We start from the raw sequence: 26,887 nt of genomic DNA, 5'->3' as shown, positions 1-26,887 counted from the left end.
ACTCAGTGTTTCACGACCGGTGTGCCTCCAGCTTTTGCAAACTACAACTCCCAGCAGTCACCTTACACCATGCACCGTACATGCTGGGAGTTGTAGTTTTGCAACAGCTGGATGTCCCCCCCCCCCATGTGAATGTTCAGGGTACACTCACATGGGCGGAGGTTTACAGTAAGTATCGGGCTGCAAGTTTGAGCTGCGGCAAATTTTCTGCCGCAGCTCAAACTGCCAGCGAGAAACTACTGTGAACCCCCGCCCGTGCGACTGTACCCTAAAAACACTAAAAAACACTACATATACACATACCCCTACACAGCCCCCCTCCCCAATAAAAATGAAAAACGTCTGGTACGCCACGGTTTCCAAAACGGAGCCTCCAGCTGTTGCAAAACAACTACTACCAGTATTACCAGACAGCCACTGACTGTCCAGGCATGCTGGGAGTTTTACGACAGCTGGAGGCACCCTGTTTGGGAATCACTGGTGTAGAATACCCCTATGTCCACCCCTATGCAATCCCTAATTTAGGCCTCAAATGCGCATGGCGCTCTCACTTTGGAGCCCTGTCGTATTTCAAGGCAACAGTTTAGGGTCACATATGGGGTATCGCCGTACTCGGGAGAAATTGTGTTACAAATTTTGGGGGGTATTTTCTGCTTTTACCCTTTTTAAAAATGTAAAATTTTTTGGAAAAGAAGCATTTTAGGTAAAAAAAAATTTTTTTTTTACATATGCAAAAGTCGTGAAACGCCTGTGGGGTATTAAGGTTCACTTAACCCCTTGTTACGTTCCCCAAGGGGTCTAGTTTCCAAAATGGTATGCCATGTGGTTTTTTTTTTTGCTGTCCTGGCACCATAGGGGCTTCCTAAATGCGGCATGCCCCCAGAGCAAAATTTCCTTCAAAAAAGCCAAAATGTGACTCCTTCTCTTCTGAGACCTGTAGTGCGCAAGCAGAGCACTTTTCACCCCCATATGGGGTGTTTTTTGAATCGGGAGAAATTGGGCTTCAAATTTTGGGGGGTAGTTTCTGCTATTACCCTTTTTAAAAATGTAAAACTTTTGGGAAACCAACCATTTTAGGTAAAATTATTATTTTTTTTTTTTACATCTGCAAAAGTCGTGAATCACCTGTGGGGTATTAAGGTTTACTTTACCCCTTGTTATGTTCCCCGAGGGGTCTAGTTTCCAAAATGGTATGCCATGTGGTTTTTTTTGCTGTTCTGGCACCATAGGGGCTTCCTAAAGGTGACATGCCCCCCCAAAAACCATTTGTCGCTCCTTCCCTTCTGAACCCTCTACTGCGCCCGCCGAACAATTAAAGACATATGAGGTATGTCCTTACTCAAGAGAAATTGGGTTTCAAATACAAGTAAAAATTTTCTCCTTTTTACCCCTTGCAAAAATTCAAAAATTGGGTCTACAAGAACATGCTAGTGTAAAAAATGAAGATTGTGAATTTTCTCCTTCACTTTGCTGCTATTCCTGTGAAACCCCTAAAGGGTTAAAACGCTTACTGAATGTCATTTTGAATACTTTGGGGTGCAGTTTTTATAATGGGGTCATTTATGGGATATTTCTAATATGAAGACCCTTCAAATCCACTTCAAACCTGAACTGGTCCCTGAAAAAAAGCGAGTTTAAAAATTTTGTGAAAAATTGGATAATTGCTGCTGAACTTTGAAGCCCTCTGGTGTCTTCCAAAAGTAAAAACACGTCAATTTTATGATGCAAACATAAAGTAGACATATTGTATATGTGAATTTAAAAAAATTATTTGGAATATCCATTTCCTTACAAGCAGAGAGCTTCAAAGTTAGAAAATTGTAAAATTTTCAAATTTTTCATCAAATTTTGGGATTTTTCACCAAGAAAGGATGCAAGTTACCACAAAATGTTACCACTATGTTAAATTAGAATATGTCACGAAAAAACAATCTCGGAATCAGAATGATAACTAAAAGCATTCCAGAGTTAATGTTTAAAGTGACAGTGGTCAGATTTGCAAAAAATGGCCGAGTCCTTAAGGTGAAAAAGGGCTCAGTCCTTAAGGGGTTAAAAGAAGGGAGGTGGAAGGAAAATGCTATAATAGTAGGGATTTGTAAAACCTGGGAAAACTTTAAAAAATTAATGAAAATAACGGGAATATTAGAGACAGTGCCAATTTGGCATAATGTAAACTTGAAAGAGGTAGCTAAGCTGGAAACTAACAACTTGCAAAATAGGGGATGTAAAATTTTGAGAGACGTGTGGAGAAAAGGCAAGTTAAGAAAGTGGAGAGGCGCGCAGGAAGAATTTAAATTAGGAAAAGGTATGTGGTTGGAATTTCAGGGTTTAAAAAGTGCCATATTCTTTTACCACTAAGAGACAGTGGTAATCGAATAGTGGAAGTAACTGAAACTATAAGAAATTGGAGGAGGGAAAAATAGCAAAGAAAGTTATGGCAGCAATTTATACCGAAATAATGCAAAATAAAGAAAATAACTTAAAACATAAATGCTTCCAGCAATGGGACGAAGAGTTAGGTAAGAGAACTAAATGCGGTTGGATGAATGTTTTCAGGAATATAAAGAATTTCCCCAAGTTTAGACCTTCAACTGATACAATGGAACATAGTATATAGAATTTATTATACACCAAAATTCCTCTTCAGGATTGGTAGGAGGGAAAATGGCAACTGTCCAAGATGTAAAATGGAAAACGCGGGATTCCTGCATATTATATGGGAATGTGAAAAAAATACAAGAATATTGGGTGTCAATAATTGATGATATCAAGAGGAAAGTAAAATATGAGATAAAAGATTATATAGCTTGTATTATCTTGGGTGATGATAGAAAAGTAAATAAAACAACAAAAGAAAGAAAGGAATTACTGACGATGCTCTTTTATGCTAGATTATTGATAATCCGGAGATGGCTGGCTCCAACTAAACCAAAGGTATGGGAATGGAGGGAGGTGACAGGAAGGTTATTTGATTAAAAGAAAGAAATTTAGAGGTTTTTTTTAAATGATTATTTTCATTATTATTATGTGAGGGGGACAGGAATCAGGGGGACACAAGAATAAAGGTGGGTAGAAATAATTGGGAAGATACCAAAGATCTAAAATGGAAAAATAAAGAAAAGAAAAGAGAGAGCGAAAGGGAAGGGAAAGAGAAAAGAAAATTAATTGATATGGTATAATGGAAAAAAAAAATTGAAGAAAAAACACAATTTTGTAACTTTTGGGGGCTTCTGTTTCTACGCAGTAAATTTTTCGGTAAAAATTACACCTTCTCTTTATTCTGTAGGTCCATATGGTTAAAATGATACCCTACTTTTATAGGTTTGATTTTGTCATACTTCTTTAAAAAATCATAACTACATGCAGGAAAATTCATACTTTTAAAATGGTCATCTTCTGACCCCTATAACTTTTTTATTTTTCTGAGCATGGGGCAGTATGAGGGCTCGTTTTTTGCGTCATGATCCAAAGTTTTTAGCGGTACCATTTTTGTAATGATCAGACTTTTTGATGGCTTTTTATTCATTTTTTCATGATATAAAAAGTGACCGAAAATTTGCTATTTTGGACTTTGGAATTTTTTTTGCGCATACGCCATTGAACGTGTGGTTTAATTAACTATATATTTTTATAATTCGGACATTTCCTCACGCGGTGATACTACATGTTTATTTTTATTTTCACTTTTTTTTTTTTAAATGGGAAAAGGGGGGTGATTCAAACTTTTATTAGGGAAGGGGTTAAATGATCTTTATTCGCTTTTTGTTCCACTTTTATTTTTGCAGTGTTACAGCTCCCGTAGGGGGCTATAACACTGCACACACTGATCTTTTACATTGATCACTGGTTTCTCTAAATTAGAAATTTTCAGGGACCAGTTAAGTTTGAAGTGGATTTGAGGGGCCTTTCTGTGAGAAATACCCCATAAATGACCGCCTTCTAGAAACTGCACCCATTAAAGTATTAAAAAATGACATTCAGAAAGTTTGTTAGCCCTTTACGTGTTCAAAAGACTAGCAGCAATGTGGAGGAGAAAAATCTAATCTGAATGTTCTTGTAGCCCCATTTTTTTCATTTTTATAAGTGGCAAAAAGAGAAAAAGCCCCCAAAAATTTGTAGCACAATTTCTCTAGAGTATGGAAATACCTCATATGTTGACAAAGTGCTCTGTGGGTTCACAACATGGCTCAAGAGGGAAAGAGCAACTGTGGGATTTTGCTGTCAAAGTTGCATTTAGGAAGCCACCATGGTGCCAGAACAGCAAAAAAATAAAAAAAAAATAAAAAACACATGGCACACTATTTGGGAAACTACACCCCTCAAGGAACGTAACAAGGGGTATAGTGAGCCTTAACACCTTGCAGGTTTTTGATGACTTTGCGTAAAATTTTCCATTTTCCTGTCCAACTTCGATTTTTAACACTAAAATGATGGTGTTACCCAAAGTTTTTTTTTCACAAGGGGTAATAGGAGAAAATGCCCCCCAAAATTTAAAACCCAATTCTTCTTAGTATGGAAATACCCCATATGTGGACGTTAAGTGCTCTGCTAGCACACTACAATGATCAGAAGAGAAGGAGCAACATTTGGCTTTTTGAAAGAGAATTTTGCTGAAATGGTTTTAGGGGGGCATGTTGCATTTAGCAAGTCCCCAGGGTGTCAAAACAGCATAAAAAAATAAAAAAAACACATGGCACACTATTTGGGAAACTATACCCCTCAAGGAACTTCCCAAGGGGTACAGTGAGTCTTAATACCTCACAGGTGTTTGACGGGTTTGCCTTAAACTTGGACGAGAACATTAAAAATTTGATTTTTAAACACTAAAATTATGGTGTTACTCAAAATTTTTCATTTTCACATGGTGTGATAGGAGAAAATGGACCCCCATAATTTGAAGCCAAATTTCTCCCGATTAAGAAAACGCTCCTTATGTGGACATTAAGTGATCTGCTGGTGCACTACAGGTCTCAGAACAGAAGGAGTGCCATTGGACTTTTGGAGAGAGAATTTTGCTGGAATTGACGTCGGGGCCATGTGCATTTACAAACTTCCCATGGAGCAAGAACAGCAGAAACCTCCCACATATGACACCATTTTGGAAACTACACCCCTCCAGGAACGTAACAAGGGTTAGAGCGAGTACTTACACCTCACAGGTATTTTTAACAGTAGGCAGTGAAAGTGAAAAAAAATTAGATTTTTGCACTATATTGATAGTGTTTCCCCAAATGTTTCATTTTTACAAAATTTGAAGTGCAATTTCGCCTGAGAAAGAAAATACCCCATATGTGGATGTAAAGTGCTATGCAGGCACACTGCAATGTCCAAAATAGAAGGAGCGCCATTGAGCTTTTGGAGTGAAAAGTTTGTTGGAATTGAAGTCAGGGGCCATGTACGTTTACAAAGCCCCCATTTTGCAAGAACAGCAGAAACAACCCCCCCCCCCCCCCCCAAAGAATGGGTATAGGGGTAAAGAGGAAATTTTGAATGCACGGGTATATCCGAAAATTATTTTTCAGGAATGGACGAAGGGTAGCTTTTGAAAATTGCAATTTTCAACCTATGCTCTGCTTCATCTTTCTGGGAACGACTAACATGTAACTCCGAATTGTCACCTGGAAAACGACAGAGCTCATGAGCGAGAACTCTGCATTTGAGGCCGATGTTTCTTACGGACATAACTGACAGTTACATACGTTCAGAGGAAAGTACAAGAAAGGAACACCCTCAAGTGAGCCTATTACAAACAGTACACCCCCTAGGGAAGGTATCAGGGGTGAAGTGGAGATTAGGAACAAAAGGGTGTTCCCTAAATTTATTTTCCAGGAATGGATGAAGTGTAACATGGGGAAAATGAAAATTGCAATTTTACTACTGATATGCCAATTTTCCCAGAATGATGACCCAAAGTATAGCCAAAAGTAAAAACGATGCCTGCCCCAAACCCTTTGCTCTGAATCATCATTCTGGGAATGTGATGTATGTGGCCATCCCTATTATGCACCCCGCTCAGGTGTAGAGAGAGCGCTGCACATTTGAGGCAACTTGCAAACCCCCAATGCTGTTGACTCTGTGTCCCATGAGCCATTTTTTTTTGGGGGGGGGGGGGGGGAATTGATATTATCAAGGGTATTGGGAAACAGGTTTTGTTTTTTTGGGGGTGTTTGGTTTTAAAATTTGGAAGACCATGTACTCTAGACTGGTACATTGGAGTTAAGTTCTGAGGAATTAACATTAGGGAAAAGGATTAAAAATGAAGTGCTCCATTGAAGTGCGATACTCCCTGAAGCAATCTCTAATGCAGAGGCCCGGATGATCGGGGCAAGTGTCACATTGAGTGGTGTTGTCCTTCCGCATCCCCCTGCTGTGACATACTCTGCATTTTTTTGCTGGGATCGTCCCTTCTTTCCAGTGTGGTAGTCACCAAAGATGAGGGTCTTTAGAACTTACTCTTGAAACTGCAGGAATGTCCCTGTGTTGCCAGCATACTGGGACAGTACAAAAGAGTTATACATGGCAACCCGTACTAAGTAGACCGTAACTGTTTTATACCATGTCTGTGTTTTCCACATGGCATCATATGGCTTGAGGACTTGATCAGACAGATCAACTCCCCCCCCCCCCCCCCACCCCATATACTGATTGTAGTCCTAGAATACAATCAGGCTTGAGGACCAGTCCCATGGTACCTTGCACAGGGACAGGGGTGCTGCCATTCCCATTAATTGTGGTGAGCATAAGGACATCCCTCTTGTTCTTATACCTGACCAGCAACAGGTTTTCACGGGAAAAGGCACAGGACTCACATCGGGGATAGGAGTGTGTAGTGGATGGGGCGGAAGGCCTCTTTAATTCTTCCAGACTGTCCCAAAAGTGACCGTGGATCTGGCGGCGAGGGATGTGGAGAGGGATACTAGTGTAAGAGTTATCCAAGTAAAGGTGGTAACCTTTATCTAGCAAAGGGCTCAAAAGGCCCCAAACGATTTTCCGCTAACACCCAGAGTAAGGGGACCTTCTGGGGGTCTGAGCCCAAAAAACCCGCTGGGGGCAGACCGCAGCGACCCTGTAGGGCCAGAGTCACGCAGCTAAAGGCGCCGAGGACCTACAGTATGGTACGCCACATAATTTTTTTTTTTAACCTCCTAGAAACTTAACCTGCCTAACCTAAAGCTGTCCCTAGTTGCTAAAAGTGCCGGATGGCACAGAATTAGCACTTTTTGTTTCCTCTGGGGGGGGGGGGGGGGGGAATTGCAGGACAGGGCTCCGTTCTGCTAACCAGCTCACAGAGGTGTGGTGGTGGGCAGAACAGAGCAACATGCTCCTTCACCCTCCTCCTCACTACGACTGCCGAATCCCAGCTGTCCTGGGGGGTGGAAACACTGTCACCTCCCAGTACAGTATGGAGAGTGATTGGTGATGTATGTTACACCACTGGCCGCTCTCCTTTTCCGGGTCATCGCCGGTTTGTATTTACTTGCCATCGATGATATGGGGGGGGGCCTCAGGACCGCTTCGACGATGTGTCTGGATGCCTGCTGAATGATTGTTCGCCAATATGGGGGGGACCCTCAGTGATATATCGGGATGCCTGCTGTACGATCTCGGCAGGCACCCCGATCCAGTCCCCGCCCGGCGAGCGGTGGGGATCGGAGAAGTGCAGGGCGTACCCGTACGCCCCGAATACTTAAGGACTCCGATCCTTAAGGGGTTAAGGAGTGTATACATCCTGCAGGATGGACCCTGGATAGCTTAGTGATGGGAACAGCACAGGTATCAAACGAACAGACAGTGAAAACAAACAATTTATAAAATAGGCTCTCCCTACATCTAAACTCCCTTAATCTTAAATCCCCAATTCAAACAATAATTAGATAATAGATGATAGACCTGCACCAGATACACTGGTCAAGCTGGATTGTTTGTGCGGCCCTTCACTTACATCATTGTTTTTTTTAATTGTTTTTAACCCCTTAATGACCACTGATGTACAGTGATCCCCTGACATGCGATGGCCCCGACATACGATAATTTCAACAAACGATGGCCTCTCAGAGGCCATCGCATGTTGAAGGCAGCATCAATATACGATGCTTTTGTATGTCGGGGCCATCGCATAAACGGCTGTCCGGAAGTGCAGACTGCTTCAGCTGCCGCCGGATAGCCTTTTAAAGGTGCCCCGTGTGGTCTGGTGATGGTCACTCACCTGTCCCCGACATTCCGGACCGTCCTCTTCGGGCTCCACTGCATCACCAATGCTCTCCGTCGTCAATCCATCGCCACGCACGCCGTCCAGTCATCCAACAGGAGCGGCGTGCGGGGCGGCGTGCGCAGCGACGTGATGACGGCGATTAGGAGCGATGTTCCCGACCAGCAGAGATGGTCCGGAGCGGGGGACCATACAGTTCCGTACCCTCGCCTCTGAACTCGCCTGGAACAATGAGGCCCTCTGCGCGACCTTCAAAAAAGGTTTATCCAGCCAAATCAAAGATGTTCTGGCCGCACGAGAAATTCCTGCTACCCTGTCTGAACTTATCCAGTTGGCCACCCGCATTGATATGAGTTTCTCTGAAAGACGCCAGGAGCTCTGCCCAGAAAAGGATCTTGTTCGCACCAGGCGGTTTCTTCGCTTGGCACCTCTCTTCCAGAGTCCACTGCAACTTGTTCCTGTGCCTCCCGCCGAGGAGGCTATGCAAGTGGATCGGTCTCGCCTGACCCAAGAAGAGAGGACTTGCCGCAGAAATTAAAATTTGTGCCTGTACTGTGCTAGCACCGAACATTTCCTAAAGGACTGCCCTATTCGTCCTCCGCAACAGGGAAACGCGTGCACCTAGTTAACGTGGGAGAGGCATTACTAGGTGTGAATTCATCCTCTCCACGTCTGACTATACCTGTGCGGATTTCTCTACCTGCAAGTACCAATACTTCCTTCTCCGCTGTGGCTTTTCTGGAGTCAGGTTCAGCAGGAAATTTCATTGAAGCCTCTCTCATCAATAAATTCAATATCCCTGGTTACCCGTCTCGTCAAACCTCTCTTCATTTCATCTGTGAATGGAGAAAGACTGGTCTGCACAGTGCGCTATCGCACAGAACCTCTGCTCATGAGCGGTGGAGATCTCCATCATGAGAGTATTGAAATTTTTGTATTACCCAACTGTACCTCTGAAATTCTTCTTGGTCTGCCCTGGCTCCAGTGTCACGCACCTACCCTCGGCTGGGCCACTGGAGTCATTAAAAGTTGGGGACCTTCATGTCACAAACGATGTCTCAAGTCTGTTCCTACCTGTAAAGTCTCCTTCGCCACACCATTGCCAGGCCTTCCTAAAGCCTATCAGGACTACTCTGATGTTCTCTAAAAAGCAAGCAGAAGTCTTACCACCACACAGACCCTTTGACTGTCCTATTGATTTGCTTCCTGGCACTACTCCACCCTGTGGCAGGATTTTCCCACTATCCGCTCCTGAAACGCAGGCCATGTCTGAATATATACAAGAAAACCTTAAAAAGGGTTTTATCCGAAAATCTTCATCTCCTGCAGGAGCAGGCTTCTTTTTCGTTGCAAAAAAAAAGATGGATCCTACGGCCTTGCATTGATTACCGCGGTCTTAACAAAACCACTGTTAAGAACCGTTATCCTCTGCCTCTCATCTCAGAACTATTTGATCGCCTGCGGGGAGCAAAAAATTTTACCAAGCTCGATCTCAGGGGTGCCTATAATCTCATCCGTATTCGAGAAGGTGATGAATGGAAAACCGCTTCAATACTAGAGATGGACACCTTGAGTACCTTGTCATGCCCTTTGGGCTTTGCAATGCCTCTGCAGTCTTTCAGGACTTTGTCAATTAGATTTTTCGGGGCTTGCTGTATTCCTGTGTGGTAGTCTATCTTGATGACATCCTCATTTTCCCCCCCAAACTAGACGAACACCGCCTCCATGTCCGTCAAGTGCTTCAGCGCCTACGCAAAAACCAACTTTATGCCAAAATTGAAAAATGTCTCTTTGAGCACAGCAGTCTACCCTTCCTGGGATACATAGTGTCCGGTCAAGGCCTTCAAATGGACCCTGACAAATTATCGGCGGTAATAGATTAGCCACGCCCCACTGGTCTGCGAGCTATCCAGCGATTCCTTGGATTTGCTAATTATTACCGACAATTCATTCCCCACTTCTCCACCATCGTTGCCCCTATTGTAGCATTGACCAAGAAAAATGCTAATCCGAAATCCTGGCCACCGCAGGCGGAGGAAGCCTTTCACCACCTCAAAGCCGCCTTCGCCTCTGCACCAGTCTTGTCCAGGCCAGATCCTCTCAAGCCTTTCTTCCTTGAGGTTGACGCCTCCTCAGTCGGAGCCGGAGCTGTCCTTCAAAAAAACCGGTAAGGGAAAAAATGTCACTTGCGGATTTTTCTCCAAAACTTTTTCTCATCCTGAAAAAAACTATTCTATAGGTGAATTATTGGCCATTAAGTTGGCAATTTAAGAGTGGAGACATCTTCTGGAAGGGTCCCTTCATCCCGTGACCATCTACACGGACCACAAAAATTTGTTGTATCTTCAGTCTGCCCAGTGTTTAAATCCTCGCCAGGCTAGATGGTCGTTATTTTTTGCCCGTTTCAATTTTCAGATTCATTTTCGCCCTGCGGACAAGAATGTCAGGGCAGATGCTCTATCACGTTCCACTGATGTCTCAGAATCCGAAGCTCTTCCTCAGCACATCATACCTCCAGAGTGTCTGATGATCTCTGCTCCTGCTTCTCTGGTGCCAATTCCTCCGGGAAAAACTTATGTTCCTCCACGTCTTCGCCTCCAAACTCTCAAATGGGGTCATTCTTCCCACCTGGCTGGTCATGCTGGAATCAAAAAGTCCATACAGTTAATTGCCAGACACTATTGGTGGTCCTCCCTGGAGAAAAATGTGACGGATTTCGTACGGGCCTGTACAGTGTGTGCACGTGACAAGACTCCACGCCAGAAGCCTGCTGGTATTCTCCTTCCTCTGACTGTGCCTGAACAACCATGGTCCCATATAGCTATGGACTTCATCACTGACCTTCCTTCATCTCATGGCAACACTGTCATTTGGGTGGTTGTTGATCGCTTTTCCAAAATGGCTCATTTTGTCCCACTTCCAGGCCTTCCTTCTGCGCCTCTATTGGCAAAACAATTTTTTTCTCCAAATTTTTCGTCTCCACGGGCTTCCCACTCATATTGTCTCTGATAGAGGCGTTCAATTTGTCTCAAAATTTTGGAGGGCACTTTGCAGTCAATTAAAAATCAAATTAAAATTTTCTTCTGCTTATCATCCGCAATCCAATGGACAAGTGGAAAGAGTGAACCAGATTCTTGGTGACTGCCTGCAACATTTTGTTTCCTCCCGCCAAGATGATTGGGTTGACCTTCTGCCCTGGGCTGAATTCTCGTACAACTTAAAAATTCTGAATCTTCCTCCAAATCTCCATTTTTTGTGGTGTACGGCCGTCATCCGCTTCCCCCCCCTCCCCATTCCCATTTCATCTGGAGTCCCTGCTGTAGATGAATTGACACAAGACTTCTCTATCTGGAAGGAAACTCAAAAGTCGCTCCTACTGGCCTCATCTCGCATGAAGAGACATGCTGATAAAAAGAGAAGAATTCCTCCTGTCTTTGCCCCCGGTGACAAAGTGTGGCTCTCTGCCAAATACATTAATTTCCGTGTCCTTAGCTACAAGCTTGGTCCTCGGTACCTCGGGCCATTTAAAATCAAAAATCATATCAATTCCGTCTCCTACAAGCTCCATCTTCCTTCTTCTCTTCGTATTCCTAACTCTTTCCATGTCTCTCTTCTCAAACCTCTCATACTTAACCGCTTTTCCCCCCAAGGTCACTGTTTCTGCTCCTGTCTCTGGCTCCTCTGATGTCTTCTCTGTCAAGGAGATCCTCGCCTCCAAGGTCGGCCAAGGTAAAAAAAAAAAAAAAAATCTTGTTGATTGGGAGAATTGTCTTGGGAGGTCTTGGGAACAAGGCTAATATCCATGACAAGGAACTAATTCGGAAATTCTTGGGTTCCAAACAGAGGGGGAGACCTAAGGGGGGGTACTGTAACGCCTAAGGGGGGGGGGGGTACTGTAACGCCTAAGGGGGGGTCCCGCAGCATCCCCGGAGCGCTCGCAGCGTCCCCCTGCTTGCAGCGCTCCGGTCGGGGCTGCTGACCAGGGGCGCTGCTCCTCTGTCACTGAAGGGGATGCGATCCACGGGACGGGACGGGCCCGCTCACGGATCGCGTCCCATGTCACTTACCAGCCGCATCCCCCCTCACTTCCATCCCGGCGCATGTGGCCCCGCTCTCTAGGGTGCGCGCGCGCCGGCTCTATGAAATTTAAAGGGCCAGTGCACCACTAATTGGTGCCTGGTCTAATCAGTGCAAAACATATAAAAACCCACTTCCTTTTCCTGTCCTTGCCGGATCTTGTTGCCCTAGTGCCCTGAGAAAGCATTTTGTGTATCCCTAGCTTGTATATCCAGACCCTTTGCGTTGCCCCTGACTACGAACCTTTGCCGCCTGCCTTGACCTCTTGCTACGTCCGACCTTGCCTTCACCTTGTCCTTGTGTACCACGCCTATCTCAGTTGTCAGTGAGGTCGAGTCGCTATCAGGGGACGACCTGGGAGTTACCGCCGTAGCAAGTCCATCCCGCCTTGCGGCGGGCTCTGGTGAAAACCAATTACTTCTTAGAACTGGTCCCGGTACGGCCCACGTCATCGCCTCACTGACACAGAGGATCCACTACCCGCATACCCGTCCGGTTCCTGACAGGAGAGTATAACTTCCTATACTTTACATTGCAAGAATCCCTCAACATACGATGGTTTCAACTAATGATTGTTTATTTGGAAAGAATTACCATTGTATGTTGAGGGACCACTGTATATGTACGTCCTGGAGTGGAGGTACTTCGCGCACCAGGACATACATTTGCGTCCTATACATGACCGCGAGCATCGGAGTGATGCTCGGGTCATGCAAAGCAGGTCCCGGCTGCTGAAAACAGCCAGGGACCTGCCGGTAGTGGCCGACATCCGCGATCGCACGGAAGTCTGCCATTAACCCCTCAAATTTTTTTTATAAATCCTCTCCCCAATAAAAATGTAAATTGTCCCTTTTCCCCCCATTTTCCCCCCAAAAAGTGTAAAAAATAAAAATAAACATGTTTGGTATCGCCGTGTGCGTAAATGTCCGAACTATTAAAATATAATGTTAATGATCCTGTACTGTGAATGGCATGAACGTAAAAAAAAAAAAAAAAAAAAAAAGAAAAAAAGGCCAAAATAATTTTTTTTAATTAAAATGTGACCAAAAAAAGCTAATAAAAAAATGAATAAAAGTTTTATATACCCAAATGTGTTATCAATAAAAAAGTACAGATCATGGCGCAAAAAATGAGCCCTCATACCGCCACTTAGAAAATTTAAAAAAAGTTATAGGTTGTCAAAAAAGAGTGATTTTAAACATACTAATTTGGTTAAAAAAGTTTGTGATTATTTTAAAGCGGTACAATAATAGAAAAGTATGTAATCATGGGTATAATTTTTGTCGTATTGCCCCGCAGAATAAAGAAACAATTTGCCATAAATTGTACAGTGTGACAACGAAACCTTCCAAATTTTGCTAAATTGCGGTTTTCTTTTCAATTTCCCCACACAAATAGTATTTTTTGGGTTGCGCCGTACATTTTATGGTAAAATGAGTGATGTCATTACAAAGGACAACTGATCGTGCAAAAAACAAGCCCTGATACTCGTCTGTGGATGAAAATATAAAAGTTATTATTTTTAGTAGGAGAGGAGGAAAAAACAAAAATGCAAATATAAAATTGGCCTGGTTCTTAACCACTTAAGGACCCAGGGTGTACTTGTATGCCGAGTCCGCTCCCTTTCTATAAAGCGAGGCCACGGCCACGGTTAGAGGACAGGACCCGTGGCTAATAGCGTGTGGCACTGATCGTGGTGCAGCATGCTATTAACCCTTTAGACGTGGCGTTCAAAGTTGATCACCACCTCTAAAGTGAAAGTATACTACTCCCGGCTAGCTCAGTGGGCTGTTCGGGACCGCCGCGGCAGAATTGCGGTGTCCTGAACAGCTGGAGGACACAAGGAGGGTCCCTACCTTCCTCCTGCATGTCCGATCACCGAATGACTGCTCCGTGCCGGAAATCCAGGCATGAGCAGTCAAGTGGCAGAATCATTGATCAATATTATCCTATGGGATAACAATGATCAATGTAAAAGATCAGTGTGTTCAGTGTTATAGCCCCCTATGGGGACTATAGCATTGCAAAAAAAAAAAGAAAAAAAAGTTGAATATTATTTAACCCCTCCCGTATTAAAGTTTGAATCACCCCCCCTTTTCCCATTAAAAAAAAAAAAAATATTAAATGTGGTATCGCACTGTGCGGAAATGTCCGAATTATAAAAATATATTGTTAATTAAACCGCACGGTCAATGGCGTACCCGCAAAAACATTCCAAAGTCCAAAACAGCGTATTTTTAGTCACTTTTTATATCATGAAAAAATGTATGAAAAGCGATCAAAAAGTCCGATCAATACAAAAATGGTATCGCTAAAACCTTCAGATCACGGCGCAAAAAAACAAGCCCTCATACCGCCACCTCCTCATACCGCCATTTTCCTGCATGTAGTTTAGGATTTTTTCCAGAAGTACGACTAAATCAAACATATATAAATTAGGGCATCATTTTAATCGGATGGACCTACAGAATAAAGCAAAGGTGTCATTTTCACCGAAAAAATTTACTGCGTAGAAACGGAAGTCCCCAAAATTTACAAAATGGCGTTTTCTCTTCAATTTTGTCGCACAATGATTTTTTTTCCCATTTCACCGTAGATTTTGGGGTAAAATGACATGTCGTTACAAAGTAAAATTGTTGGTTCAAAAAATAAGCCATAATATGGATTTTTAGGTGCAAAATTGAAATAATTTTTAAAGGCAAGGAGGAAAGAAAAAAAAAAGTGAAAAAAAACGAAAAACCACGGGTCCTTAAGGGGTTAAAGGTCAAAATGGGCTTGGTCCTTAAGGGGTTAATATAAATTTATTAGATTTTCATATTTTATAAACAAGGATACAAAGTAAGTAGTCTCGACAGGACAGTCTCCCGACATATTTAAAGAAACCCAGACTTCGAAAGCCCAAAGAATATTGTGTAGACGATAAAACTGCAATGGGTCCCAAACCTAAGAACCAAGACAGTAATGGTGAGATTAATCAAAACTTGTCTATGAGAAGAGTGGTGGAGTTGCCCATAGCAACCAATCAAATAGCTTCTTTCATTTTTGAAGAGGCCTGAGAAAAATGAAAAGATAAATCTCCCCCTTAGAGTAGCAGAACATTGTTGGTCACGAGAAGCACAACATCCCTAGCCAACTACAGGGCCAAGCTCGCCCACTACAGGCCCAGACATGACGTGGACGGGGGATCTCCCCGATTAGATGGTAATCCTTAACCTATGCAGCAATTTTGCTAACTGTTTCGAGATACCACAAGGGGTCTTTAAATATTGTCAAAACCTGTTGTTTTTCCCTGTCAATGAAAGTATAGAAATTGGAGGGGCTCTTGCCCAGCTAATCACCAATAAAGACCAAGCCAGCAAAACTGTCACCTAGAGGAACAATGGAAAAAAAAGTTTTGGAGCTCAAAGTCACAGATAATTGGAAATATGTATATAGTATTTAATCAATTAATAATAAAATCAACATCATAATAAAAGATACTACAATATACATAAAATAAAAAAAAGGATTTTTTTAAAACCATTAGCTAACACAAATCAGGGGTGTGGAAATTTTATAAAAAACTACTTGTCCACGGGACTAAAATGGAGCAAAATCTACTTGTCCCTCATGACGATCCACTTGTCCGGGCCAATTTTCACTTTTACGCTCTCATTATTTCCTCCTCGCCCTATAATAGCCATAACTACCTACTATAATGATATCTTTTAATTTTTCAATAACATATTCTCTGAACCAAAAAATATATATATCAAGGGAAGTGAAATTGAAATAGTAAAATAATTTTGCAGATTTGGTGGTTTTCTTTTCTGCGCCACTTACCTTGTGGTTGAGGTAACATGTTAGTTTTATACTTTAGGCGCCTGATTACAGCGATACCAGATTTGTATAATTTACGTCATGTTTTACTAATTCTGAACTTTTTCTAATTTTTTTAATTGCTATTTTTTAACCCCTGTAGCTTTATTTTTTTTCCACATACCAGGCTGTATGAGGGCTCATTTTTTGCGCCATAATCTGTTTTTTGTATTGGTACCATTTTGGTATTGATCTGACTTTTTAATCGCTTATTATAAAAATTGCAAATCTGTGGTTTGGTATTTTTTTTTTTTTTTTTTACATTTACCGTACGGGATACATAATGTTATATTTTAATAGGTTGTACAATTACGCACGAAGCGATACCAAATATGTTTATTTTTATTATGTTTACATGTTTTTATATAGGAAAAGGGGGTGATTTGAACTTTTAACATGGAAGGGGTTCATGCAGCGGTCTTCAAACTGTGACCCTCCAGATGTTGCAAAACTACAACTCCCAGCATGCCCGGACAGCCAATGGCTGTCCTGGAATGCGAATTGTAGTTTTGTAACATCTGGAGGGGCACAGTTTGAAGACCACTGGGTTAATGTGTGTCTTTCAAACTTTTATTAAAACTTTTATTTTATTATTTTTATTTTTTTTTACACTTAGACTTATGAGGAATCATTAGATTCCTCAGACAGATGAATAGATTCTATTGAACTCTATTAATCTGTGTGCTCTGTGATCCATTGCTAGAGCCTGGTCCAGCCAGGATCTATCAATGACAGAGCCGGGACAGGAGGAAGCAGGGGAGAGAAGACATACACAGCTTCTCATCTCCCCTGCTCTGTTTCCGAGGACACAGGCTGCAGAGTATGGAGCGGGCAGGAGTCGGCAGCCCGCTCCATACAGACAGATCGCCGCCGCACTTGTCACGTCTGGCCCTGCTTGCCCGAAGCCGGGCTAAGGGCCGGACAAATTCACCTGCCCGGCGCCCCAAAACTGCTAGTCCCGGGCGTCGGGCGATAGGAATTCCACATCCCTGCAAAGAAAGTGGCAGCATATTTATTCTCACAAGCAACAGAGTTGCAACGGATCGCAACAAATAAATGTAATTGTTCCAAGTAGACTTTAGCCACTAAATTACCTCCTCAAAGTCTCCATTGTAAGTTCCATATGCCAGTTAGTCAGTAATTGTCAAAGTTGGGTGCAGAGCACCACTCACCAAATACGGGCATGCTACTGACACAAGGACGCTACTCCGGATATCACCACTCGCCGCACACAGCTTCGCTGCAGAAAACGGTCACCTAGAGGTGACTAAAAATTGGAACAATGGAAAAAAAAGTTTTGGAGCTCAAAGTCACAGATAATTGGAAATATGTATATAGTATTTAATCAATTAATAATAAAATCAACATTATAATAAAAGATACTACAATATACATAAAAAAAAAAAAAAAAAAAATCGATATCCACTGATATACGCTGTACCCAATATGGGAAGATTGCCGTGTCTCCCCCACAGCGTTCTCTTTAGCATACGGAGAGCTGATTAGGGCAAGTGAAGACCAACATTTGCGATCATTACTGATAGGAAAGGCACCAATATATCCTCACAGTATTGTTGAGTTCGTGTTTTGCACCAAACTTTGTTTTACCATTTGTTTTAGCTTATTGACAGTTAGGGTCACCGGTCATTTTTTACTTTATTTTTTTTTCTTATATATTGTAGTATCTTTACTATACTGTTTATTTTATTTCTACTTGATTAAATGGGCACTGTCATCAATTTTTTTTTATATGTTGTAGTACATATGTACTACAACATATCTCTAAAATATTTTCATTATTTTTTTTTTATTAAAATGTTTTAATTAACGTTCGAAAACCAGCCACTAGGGGTCTCCCTCCTAGTGGCCGGCTGCAGGCTGGCGTGACGTCACGCCTGAATACGGACAGATGCCAGCCGGGCAATCGGTCCGAATTCATTCAGCCTGCGCTCCCTGGCCTCAGACGCCGGCCACTCCTCCCGCACCACGCCGATGATGCTGCTGGACTCTGCAGTTTGTATGTATGGGGACCTGGACCCAATGGTACTACCCCAGGTGCTGGCCATTGGCAGGAAGGGGTTAACGGTGCATTTGTAACTTATGTCCCGTGCCCCTTAGCCGCATATGGGGGAACAGGTAGCGCCATGCTCCTGAACCCCCACCTAAAAACAGTGAAAAATAAAATGAATGAAAGAAACTAAACTATAAAACAAGAAAAAGAGAAGACCAGGTCTGGAGAACTCCAGACCTGTGTCTTGCCTCCTAGGACACTAAGCTAAAACTGATAAGCTCAAGACCAGTAGGCGGGGTATAGCCTGCCGGGAGGAGCCGACCATTTTTTGTTTGCCTAGTGTCAGCGCCTCATAGCGGCAAGAGCATATACCAGAGTGCCAGTTAGCCCGACCGGTGCCAGCTAGCAACTCATTAGCATATACCAAAAATAGAAGATTACGGCAGAACAGCGCGGCGGATCCGAGCACGGTAAGCATGAAACTGATCAGCATGAAGCTGACAGTTTTCCTTTAAAGATCATGCACACATTTGACTAATTGATCTATTTATCACTAATATTACCTTTACCAGAGTGGATAGCCGGCATCCACTTTGGCTATTTTAATTTAAAAATTCTGCTAATAAATGTACTTTAGAACTCTGCATTTGTACATTTTTGGGTGTTTTTAGGTAATATTTCTTCCCCCTGCCCCATTATATACATTATACAAACTATTACACCTTAACCACATTTACACCACTATCAATTTATTGCATCTTCATTGTCCTTGAGAAACCAGCACATTTTCTTTCTTTTGCAATCAAGCATTCATTTGCACATTTAATGTAGCCATTAGGGGTCTACACTGTACTGGAATTCTTGGACGAACCTCAAATTGAGTACACCCAAAATTATTATTTTTTGTTCAAAAAGAAAAAGAACTTCCTACTTTTTAAATGCATCTTGTTGTCGTTCTTCCTAGTATTTTAAGATTGTTCTTCATACTATTTTATACTCTATAAATGCATCTCCAATTCCTATCAAGGAAATTTGGTTTAAAAAAATAAATAAATAAATAACTGACATGCTTCTGAATTCTCTGATATGGTGAAGAAAGAGAGTCCGTATTAAACTTAAATATTTGATGATTGCAGGGAGGTTAGGAGGGCTCTCAATCCCAAATTTCAGGCTATATTCTTTAGCATTACATTTAGGGTTTACAGTTATTGAGGTTGGTTGGATTGGTTCAAATATTTAAGGGATAGACACAATTTAGAGAGTGAAAATTTTATGGAACTGTTGGAAACTAATTTGGCTACAACAAAGGTGGGTAGTAAGTATCCTACACTAATTAGTATTTATAAGTCTTGGGGTAAGGTTAAAATTCTGATTAATAATTATTTTATAGAATTTTTCCAAATGGTGAATATTAAACTTTGATAAAATGGGGTTTGACGCATGTTACACAATTTTTTTTCAAAATGGACAGCTTATTGAATTTGCCACACTAAAGAGAATGTATGAGTTAAAAGGAAAGTTGTCATTTTCAATTTTATCAAATTCAACACGCATTTAGTGCCACTATGAATAAAGATAAATAACAGATTATTAGTAAAATCCCTTTATTTGCTCCTGACATGGGCAGAGGTGTAGTCAGACAGAAAATAATGACTCAACTTCCTCTGAAGCATACAGTAGCTTATAAATACTGGAAGGGTTAAGGGGTTATCCACCATAAAGTGATTTTAGTACTTACCTGCCAGAACTGGGTATTTCCTGTTTAATTTTGTTTTCTAAACTACACATCCCACAGTTCCATGTTTGAAAGTTTGAGATGACTTTCCTTCCTCCCACACATCAGCCACCCCAACCAATGAAACACAGTGTTTTCTAATCAGGGGGCCTACAGCTGTTGCAAAAATGAAGCATGACAGGCTCCCTCTGATCACCTGACTAGTAATGTCAGGTCTCGACACACTGCAACCTGGGAAATCCCGAGACATGAGTAATTTTGGATGCTGTCAAAAATTTATTGTGGCCACTGTCACACACAGGTACAGACACTATATTATGAACAACATTAACTTACAGCCCCTGTAGCGTTAACTTTCTGGAGCCAGTTGATTTAAAAAAAAAAATAATTAAAAATAAATTGTTTTCCACCGGAGTACCCCTTTAAGGAGAGCTTGGAATTGTTCATCCATAGCCAGCCCCATACAGAAACACCAAATATAATCTATTCACTTCAGAAGGAGATCTGTAAGGTAAATCGACAATAAAGTCAGGTTGTCAAAGGTTGTCTTGAGATTAACAGTGCAAAGTCTACTGTCCCATCATGTTGTACAGACAAGATCTAGCACTGAAATTACTTATGAAAGAATACAAGGAATACCGCCTTATGGTCAACCGCTGGTTACCACTGTACCTGCCCCACCCACCATTTGTTTAAAAAAATCAGCCTCCACTGAACATTCCATGAAATAATCCACATAAAGAGACTCGCTCTCTAGAAAGGAGAATCAGACATAAAGGAATGCATGTTAGGCAAGGTGAGAAACACACAGTAAGTACTATAATAATTCCCCTTTGAGCCCCACACTTTCCATTTTACCAGCATCAACATAACAGAGGTAGAGGCAAAAACATGGGAAGATGACCCTGGACAGAACCCAGGTCAATGGCCACCGAAGATCAAGTGTGAGGAAACCTGAATCGCTGAGATCCGTTTAGGGTCTGGCAACGAGGATTTGCAAGGGCGCTGAGCCTTAGGAGGCGAATGCCAGCTCTTGGATCGCTGTGAGGTCTGTGCCCTGTCTAAGGTTCCAAATAGGCGCAGAAGAGAACGCTGCAAGGATCTGTACTGCGGATCATCTCAAGGGGATGAGCACTATAGGCCCATGTGGGAAGAAGACCCTAAAGACAGCCGGATATAAGAGAGCGAATCGCAGGCCCAGTTTGTGGAGTGCTATGCATGTCGGGGCAAAGATCTTGCGCTTCCATGTCACCTCTGCAGAGAAGTCCCCCAACAGTAGTAATGGAGATACTTCGAACATTAGGTCATCTCGTCGCTGCCTGCAGGCCCTCAAGACTGCCACCTTGTCAGTAAAGTCAAGATATTTAACAATGACTTGCCTCAGTCTGTTTCTCTGCGCCAGGCCTAGGGGCGATTTCCCCTATCTTGAGTCTGTCAAGTTGTCAGGTCCCAGATCCCAGGTGCACTTCATGCAATCCCCACAGGCAGGGGTGGAATAGTTAGGGGATCCACATGTGAACGAAAGGAGCCGGGTAGGGGGCGAACGGAATGGGAGCTCTCGCACCGTGCATCTCTACAGCATGGCGCCAGAACCGGAAGTCCCTTACATCATTGCTTTTGTTGATCACAGAGTCTTTTACAGTAGGCAATAATTTGCCTGTTCGGCTGATAATTGTCAAATGCAAAAGGCACTACATGTGCATGCAGTGGCTAAAATGCAAGAAAACAACATAACAGACATACAGACATGCGTAAAAACTGAACATATGGAATATATTGAATAGCATTTGAGAAAAGTGTGTTTAGTGTAGAAAATCTGAGGAGGTTGCCTTGACAATGAAGATGGATTTACAAACAAAATCTGCACTGAAAAGCTCTTAAAGTAATGCAATTATTAATACCTCAGTTTGTTCATATTTATGTAAGTCTTAGTGCTTTTCAAGCGCTGCTCTATTTTATTTTATTTTTTTGCATTTTCATTTAAGTCTAATTATTTGGGCTTTTGGACTTTCTTTTTTGCATGTAAAATCTCAAATCAGGAAAGTCCAAATTGTTAAAAGCATTTGTGTTTTCTTGTGTTTAATAATAAGTGGTCGATATGAAAAGAATATTCCACAGTCAGGATATGGTAAGGGTTTCTCACCTGGGTGAAATCGCCGGTGTCTTATCAGAGCAGATATCTGAGTAAAACATTTGCCGCACTCAAGACAAGGAAATGGCTTTTCTCCTGTGTGAATTCTCTGATGTTTTATGAGATCAGCTTTCCGAGTAAAACTTTTACCACAGTCTGAGCAGAGGAACGGTTTCTCACCAGTGTGGATTTTTAAGTGTTGAATAAGATTCGATTTCTTTTTGAAGCCCTTTCCACAGTAGGAGCAAGGATAGGACTTCTCCTCCACGTGAGCCCTCTGGTGTATCAATAGAGCATCGTGCTGGGTGAAGCATTTACCACAGTCCACACAGGTGAAAATGTTGTCACTGTGAGCTGTACCATATGGAGGAAAATGGCAATCAGGAGAAGTGATTTCGTCATCATAGGAAATATTATTATTTATACTGACATCCTGAAGTTCTGAGGTTCTGTTTTGGAAATTTGTGTTTTCTTCCGGGGAATTATCTAAGTCCTTGTTATTTTCTAATTCCCAATCTGGGGTGGGATTCCTGATGGTGTGAGCATTGTCTGAGGATAAAAATATAACAGCTGTTAAAAAAATTTATGAAAAACTGATTAAAAGGGCTAAGTTATAGTACCAACGAAACATTTTTTTTACATATTGATTTTTTAAGTAAATAGGACTGCAGCAGGGTCCTGGAAGTCAGATTTACACTGGTCAAATTTTGATGGCCTACCCTTAGGCTACAGGCCAAAAATATTTTACTGCATACCACAGCAGCCCCTTTCTTACCATACACTATCACTTTAATCAGTGTGGTATTTATCATACAGTTACAGCCATCATCTGTTCCATAGACATTTACATCAATGTTAAGAACTATGAGAGAGATTTATCAAAACCTGTGCAGAGGAAGAGTGGTGCAGTTGCCCATGGGAACCAATCAGATAACTTCACTCATTTTTAAGGAGACCTTTATAACATCAGTTCTATGTACATCTAACCAACACTAACCAAACTCTAATAAATGCTAATAATTCTTTTAATGCAATTTTTTTTATTTATTCCTGAAACAGGCAGCTTCTATTGACTTGATGAACTATGGAAAAAGATTATCAAAGAGAAACACAATGGGACTCTAATATCCCTGCTAGGAATGTAGACCTGTATACCATATTTATCGGCATATAACACAAATTTTTTAGGCTAAAATGCCGATAAGCTGCTGCAGTTCAATGATTTAAAGCGGGTGCTTTAAATCAATGAACTGCAGCGACTTTTGCAGGTGCAGAGACCAGCCGTCGCTGCCGGCTTGCTCTTTCTGAGTGTTGCTGTGTAAGAGGGGGCGTGAAAGAGGAATTTCAAAAACTGTGATTATCTGTTGTGCGGAGTGAATCTGTGGAGTGGGTGCGACTGCCTATAGCCCACATTCATATTTTGGGTAAGTTTTTCTCTTTTGCACATAGTGGGATAACTGTTAGAGTTTAAACACCCTTTTTCATTTTTTTTTTCCTCTGTTCCACCTCTAGGGGGAGGAGGAGTAGATTGGGCACAGGTGTATAAATCTTAGCTTGGGACTCTTATTGAGAGCTTGCTCTTTCTGAGTGTTGCTGTATAAGAGGGGGCGTGAAAGAGGAGTTTCAAAAACTGGAGTTTGAAAGCAGGAGGTGGAGATCGCTGTGAGTTTTAATTTTTGAACCCACAAGGTCTACAAAAAATTTTAAGTGTAATTTTGACTGTCTGTTTATTCCTATACATTTGTGAAATCCCCATAATTAGATGGCCTCCATGTTGGAAAATGCAGTCCAATGTACATCCTGTTCAATGTATGCAATCCTTGAACAACAGTTTGAGGGTGCATATTGTTGTGCGAGATGTGTGCTAGTTGTCCGTTTGGAAGCCCAGATCCTGCATCTAGAGGGGCGACTGGCAACAATGAGAAGCATTAACAACATGGAGAGGAGTCTCCTGCTCACTGAGCAGGCACTCTCGGGAATAGAGGTGGGGGAGGACAGTGGGACGGAGTTACAGGACAGTCAGGCAGTTAGCTGGGTTACAGTTAGAAAGAGGGGTAGGGGAAAAAGTGTCAGGGAGGCTAGTCCTGAACTGGCACACCCCAACAAGTTTGCCCGCTTGGCAGATGAGGGGGATGCCATTACAGAGCTAGCAGAACTGCAGCAGGATACCGCCTCTGACCGCCAGGGTGGTGTCTGCTCCAGTAAGGAGGGAGGGAGGAGTACAGGGCAGGCCAGACAGGTACTAGTGGTGGGGGACTCAATTATTAGGGGGACAGACAGGGCAATCTGTCACAAAGACCGGGATCGCCGAACAGTGTGTTGTCTGCCTGGCGCACGAGTTCGGCACATCGCGGATCGGGTTGACAGGTTGTTGGGCGGGGCTGGAGAGGACCCAGCAGTCATGGTACATATTGGCACCAATGACAAAGTAAGAGGTAGGTGGAGTGTCCTTAAAAATGATTTCAGGGACTTAGGCCGCAAGCTTAAGGCAAGGACCTCCAAGGTAGTCTTTTCTGAAATACTACCAGTACCACGAGCCGCACCAGAGAGGCAGCGGGAGATCAGGGAGGTAAACAAGTGGCTCAGAAGCTGGTGTAGGAAGGAAGGGTTTGGGTTCATGGAGAACTGGGCTGACTTCGCTGTCGGTTACCGGCTCTACCGTAGGGACGGGCTGCACCTCAATGGGGAGGGTGCAGCTTTGCTTGGGGAGAAGATGGCTAGAAGGGTGGAGGAGTGTTTAAACTAGGGACTTGGGGGGAGGGAACCTACAGCAAAGAGGGGGAAGATAGTGTAGATAGAGGTGGGAATTATAAATGTACCTGGGGGTGGAGCGGAGGGAGGGGTTAGAATAGTTAATAGGAATAGGCTTCATAGGAAAATAAAACTTACACCCTTGAATCCCATTAACCCCAATAACATAAAGGATGGAAATGTTAAGTGTATGTTCACAAATGCCAGAAGCCTAGCAAATAAAATGGGGGAGCTTGAGGCCTTGATACTGGAGGAACATATTGATATAGTTGGGGTCACTGAGACATGGCTGGACTCCTCGCATGACTGGGCTGTCAATCTGCAGGGGTTTACATTGTTTCACAAGGATAGAATGAACAGAAAAGGTGGTGGAGTCTGTCTGTATGTAAGAAGTGGTATGAAAGTCAGTGTGAACGATGCCATAGTGTGTGATGATTCTGAGGATGTGGAATCATTGTGGGTAGAATTACAAAAGGAGGGAAATACTGAAAAAATAGTATTTGGTGTAATCTACAAACCCCCTAATATCACTGAAGAGATAGAAGTTCGGCTTCATAAACAAATAGAGAGGGCCGCCCGGGCAGGTACAGTGGTAATAATGGGAGATTTTAACTATCCAGATATAGATTGGGGTCCGGGGTTGGCTAAAACTACAAAGGGGCGACGATTCCTAAATTTATTGCAGGATAATTTTATGGGCCAGTTTGTGGAGGACCCAACAAGAAGTGATGCCTTGTTGGATCTGATCATTTCCAACAACGCAGAGCTGGTTGGTAATGTAACTGTGCGGGAAAACCTTGGTAATAGCGACCACAATATAGTTACTTTTGACTTAAAATGTAGAAAACAAAGACAGGCGGGGAAGGCAAAAACATATAACTTTAAAAAGGCAAATTTCCCTGGGCTGCACTACAGGACATAGACTGGGGGGAGGTGTTGTCAAATACTGATACAGAAGGTAAATGGGACATCTTTAAATCAACTCTAAATAACTATACAGCTAAATATATACCAAAGGGGAACAAATATAAACAATTAAAACTAAATCCTACATGGCTGACACATGATGTTAAAAGAGCAATAAACAACAAAAAAATTGCCTTCAAAAAATACAAATCTGATGGGTCAGCTATAACATTTAAACAGTACAAGGAGCTTAATAAAATCTGTAAAAATGTAATAAAAACAGCAAAAATTCAAAATGAGAGACAGGTGGCCAAAGAAAGCAAAACTAATCCTAAATATTTTTTTAGATATATAAATGCAAAAAAACCAAGGACAGAGCATGTAGGACCCCTTAATAAGGATAATGGGGAGGTTGTCACAGGCGATCAAGAGAAGGCGGAGCTACTGAATGGGTTCTTTAGTTCTGTATACACTATGGAAGAAGGAGCTGACATTGGCCAGGTCAGTGCTGGTAACACATCATGTAATGTACTGAACTGGCTTAATGTAGAGATGGTACAAGGTAAGTTAAGTGATATAAATGTAAGCAAATCCCCAGGACCAGATGGACTACACCCAAGAGTTCTTAGAGAGGTAAGTTCAGTAATATCTGTACCCCTGTTCATGATATTTAGAGATTCTCTGGTGTCTGGTATTGTGCCAAGGGACTGGCGCAAGGCGAATGTGGTGCCAATCTTCAAAAAGGGCTCTAGGTCTTCCCCAGGAAACTATAGACCGGTAAGTTTAACGTGCATTGTGGGTAAATTGTTTGAAGGACTTATAAGGGATTACATACAGGAATACATAGGGGATAATTGTATTATAAGTGATAGCCAGCATGGGTTTACTAAGGATAGAAGTTGTCAAACCAATCTAATTTGCTTTTATGAAGAGGTGAGTAGAAGCCTTGACAGAGGAATGGCTGTGGATATAGTGTTTCTGGATTTTGCTAAAGCATTTGATACTGTCCCTCATAGATGTCTGACAGGTAAGTTAAGGTCTTTGGGTTTGGAAATTTTAGTTTGTAACTGGATTGAACACTGGCTCATGGATCGTACCCAGAGAGTGGTGGTCAATGATTCGTACTCTGATTGGTCCCCGGTTATTAGTGGTGTACCCCAAGGTTCAGTACTGGGGCCGCTGTTGTTTAATTTATTTATCAATGATATA

At 42.3% G+C, this 26,887-nt stretch overlaps 1 protein-coding gene across 6 annotated transcripts in view; it reads right to left on the bottom strand.

Moving 5' to 3' along the window:
• Positions 1–26,887, bottom strand: part of LOC130282599 (gastrula zinc finger protein XlCGF26.1-like) — a 211,730-nt gene that overhangs the window by 50,396 nt on the left and 134,447 nt on the right. For all 6 annotated transcript variants that reach the window (XM_056530988.1, XM_056530991.1, XM_056530989.1 and 3 more), the window contains one exon: positions 22,034–22,570. In XM_056530988.1, coding sequence (XP_056386963.1) covers positions 22,034–22,570 — 537 coding nt within the window. The remainder of the gene's footprint in view (positions 1–22,033; positions 22,571–26,887) is intronic.

This window comes from Hyla sarda, chromosome 7 (assembly GCF_029499605.1).
Source record: "Hyla sarda isolate aHylSar1 chromosome 7, aHylSar1.hap1, whole genome shotgun sequence".
In the NCBI taxonomy this organism is placed as follows: domain Eukaryota; kingdom Metazoa; phylum Chordata; class Amphibia; order Anura; family Hylidae; genus Hyla; species Hyla sarda.
This window is presented reverse-complemented; position numbering and strand designations above follow the sequence as displayed.